General features: G+C 46.4%; 1 protein-coding gene across 1 annotated transcript in view; it reads left to right on the top strand.

The window, feature by feature from the left end:
- The window catches only part of LOC310805509 (RAC-gamma serine/threonine-protein kinase), a gene marked incomplete at both ends in the record, with an annotated part of 20,993 nt that overhangs the window by 7,653 nt on the left and 10,840 nt on the right, over nucleotides 1-2,500 (top strand). Inside the window, 4 exons of the mRNA XM_083671230.1 lie at nucleotides 255-399; nucleotides 599-730; nucleotides 1,048-1,113; nucleotides 1,979-2,047. Of these exons, the coding sequence (XP_083527356.1) occupies nucleotides 255-399; nucleotides 599-730; nucleotides 1,048-1,113; nucleotides 1,979-2,047 (412 nt within the window). The remainder of the gene's footprint in view (nucleotides 1-254; nucleotides 400-598; nucleotides 731-1,047; nucleotides 1,114-1,978; nucleotides 2,048-2,500) is intronic.

Genomic DNA, 2,500 nt, shown 5'->3' with positions numbered 1-2,500 from the left:
CACGCACGCACACACAGACACACGCACGCACACGCACGCACAGACACACACGCACACACAGACACACGCACGCACACGCACGCACAGACACACATGCTTCAGTTGCTGTTAAAGTGCTGAAAATGGCCAATGTGAAAAGACAATGATATTATGTTGTGTGTGTGTGTGTGTGTGCATGTCTGTGCATGCGTGCGTCTGTGTGTGTGCGTGCGTGTGTGTGTGTGTGTGTGTGTGTGTGTGTGTGTGTGTTCCAGGGATGAGTGGACAGAGGCCATCCAGATGGTAGCAGACAAACTCCAAAGGCAGGAGGAGGAGAGGATCCAGTGTAGCCCCTCCTCCCAGATAGACAACATAGGGGAGGAGGAGATGGACACCTCCACCACGCTCCACAAACGCAAGGTACACACACACACACACACACACACACACACACACACACACACACACATACACACACACCTCCACCACACTCCACAAACGCAAGGTACACACACACACACACACACACACACACACACACACACACACACACACACACACACACACACACTACACTGTTATTGGTAAACGTGCTGCTCTTTCAACTTTTCTGTTTCAGACAATGAATGACTTTGACTACTTAAAACTCCTGGGGAAAGGTACGTTTGGTAAAGTGATCCTGGTGAGGGAGAAGGCCAGCGGGAAATACTATGCAATGAAGATTCTGAAGAAAGAAGTAATTATTGCAAAGGTCAGTTCATTCACAGGTTAGCTGTCAGCATCCAACTCATAGACTGTTGCAATACTATGTAATTACAATGGCCATGTTCAATCAACTTCAATTGAATTGAATTGAATTGAATTGAATTGAATTGAATTGAATTGAATTGAATTGAATTGAATTGAATTGAATTGAATTGAATTGAACTGAACTGAACTGAACTGAACTGAACTGAACTGAATTTAATTTATTTTAATTTAAGTTAATTTAAGGTTAATTTAATTTAATATGGTATGATATGATATGATATTGGTATTCAGTCTCAGAACAACTGTCTCCCCTTGCAGGATGAAGTGGCTCACACACTCACGGAGAGCAGAGTATTAAAAAACACAAGACATCCTTTCTTAACTGTGAGTATCAACACCACATACACACACACACACACTCTTATACATGTGTACACACACACACACACACACACACACACACACACACACACACACGCACGCACACACACAACACGCACACACACACACACACCATGCACACACACACACACACACACACGCACACACACACACACACATACACACACGTGCGTGCACACACACTCTTATACATGTGTACACACACACACACACAACACACACCACTAAACCTATATGTTCAGCTGACATATAGATGGTATACATACCTGAGGCCCAGGAGACTAATTAAAATCTGGAGGATAAACTGTTAAACATTAACAGCCAGAGTGCAGCTGTACAGCTGGTGACACACGCTTACTGAGGCGGGATTCACTCACACTCCAGATGCTGCTGTTCACTGAAAAACACACACACACACACACACACACACACACACACTCGACCACACCACATCAGTCAAAACAATTACAGGTCACGTCTCCTTGCACCTCTGTCACACCTGCAGCCTACAGAGAGTGAGAGAGCAACTGTTCTTTTGTTGATAGAACACACACACTCTCTCACACACACACACACACACACACACTCCTCCCTGCAAACAAACACACACACACTCCCCCCTGCAAACAAACACACACACACTCCTCCCTGCAAACAAACACACACACACATCCCATCACTGTGTGTCTCTGCTGGGTTAGAATACCTGAGGTAGTGTGTACAGTGTTACTGATGGAGTGTGTGTGTGTGTGTGTGTGTGTGTGTGTGTGTGTGTGTGTGTGTGTGTGTGTGTGTGTGTGTGTGTGTAGAGTGTTACTGATGGAGTGTGTTTCTCTCCCTGTTTCAGTCTTTGAAGTATTCCTTCCAGACTAAAGACCGTCTGTGTTTTGTGATGGAGTATGTCAATGGAGGAGAGGTAAGGCCTACACAGACACACACACTGCACACACCGCACACACACCGCACACACACACACACACACACACACACACACAGACACTGCACACACACACACACACACACTGCACACACACACACACACACACACACAGACACACACACACACACACACACACACACTGGCGCAGTGTGTGTGTGTGTGTGTGTGTGTGTGTGTGTGTGTGTACTTCAGTACTTCAGTTGATGATGAAGTTTCTGTGTTCGGGTAGAGCAGTTGGTTAGTGTGGAGTCTCTCTGCTCCCAGCCTCCCCCTCCCAACCTCCCCCTCCCAGCCTCCCCCTCCCAGCCTCCCCCTCTCAACTCACCTCCAGTCCCATTAACACACATTCTCACATGACTTTGGATTCCCCCAATTTCCATTTCGGGAATTTTAATCGGGACGTTTTGCAATCTTGCGTTGATTCCGTCC

The sequence above is a fragment of the Argentina silus genome (assembly GCF_951799395.1).
Source record: "Argentina silus genome assembly, chromosome: 6".
Classification (NCBI taxonomy): Eukaryota; Metazoa; Chordata; class Actinopteri; order Argentiniformes; family Argentinidae; genus Argentina; species Argentina silus.
The sequence above is the reverse complement of the archived record's forward strand: the minus strand, read 5'-3'. Positions and strand labels throughout refer to the sequence as shown.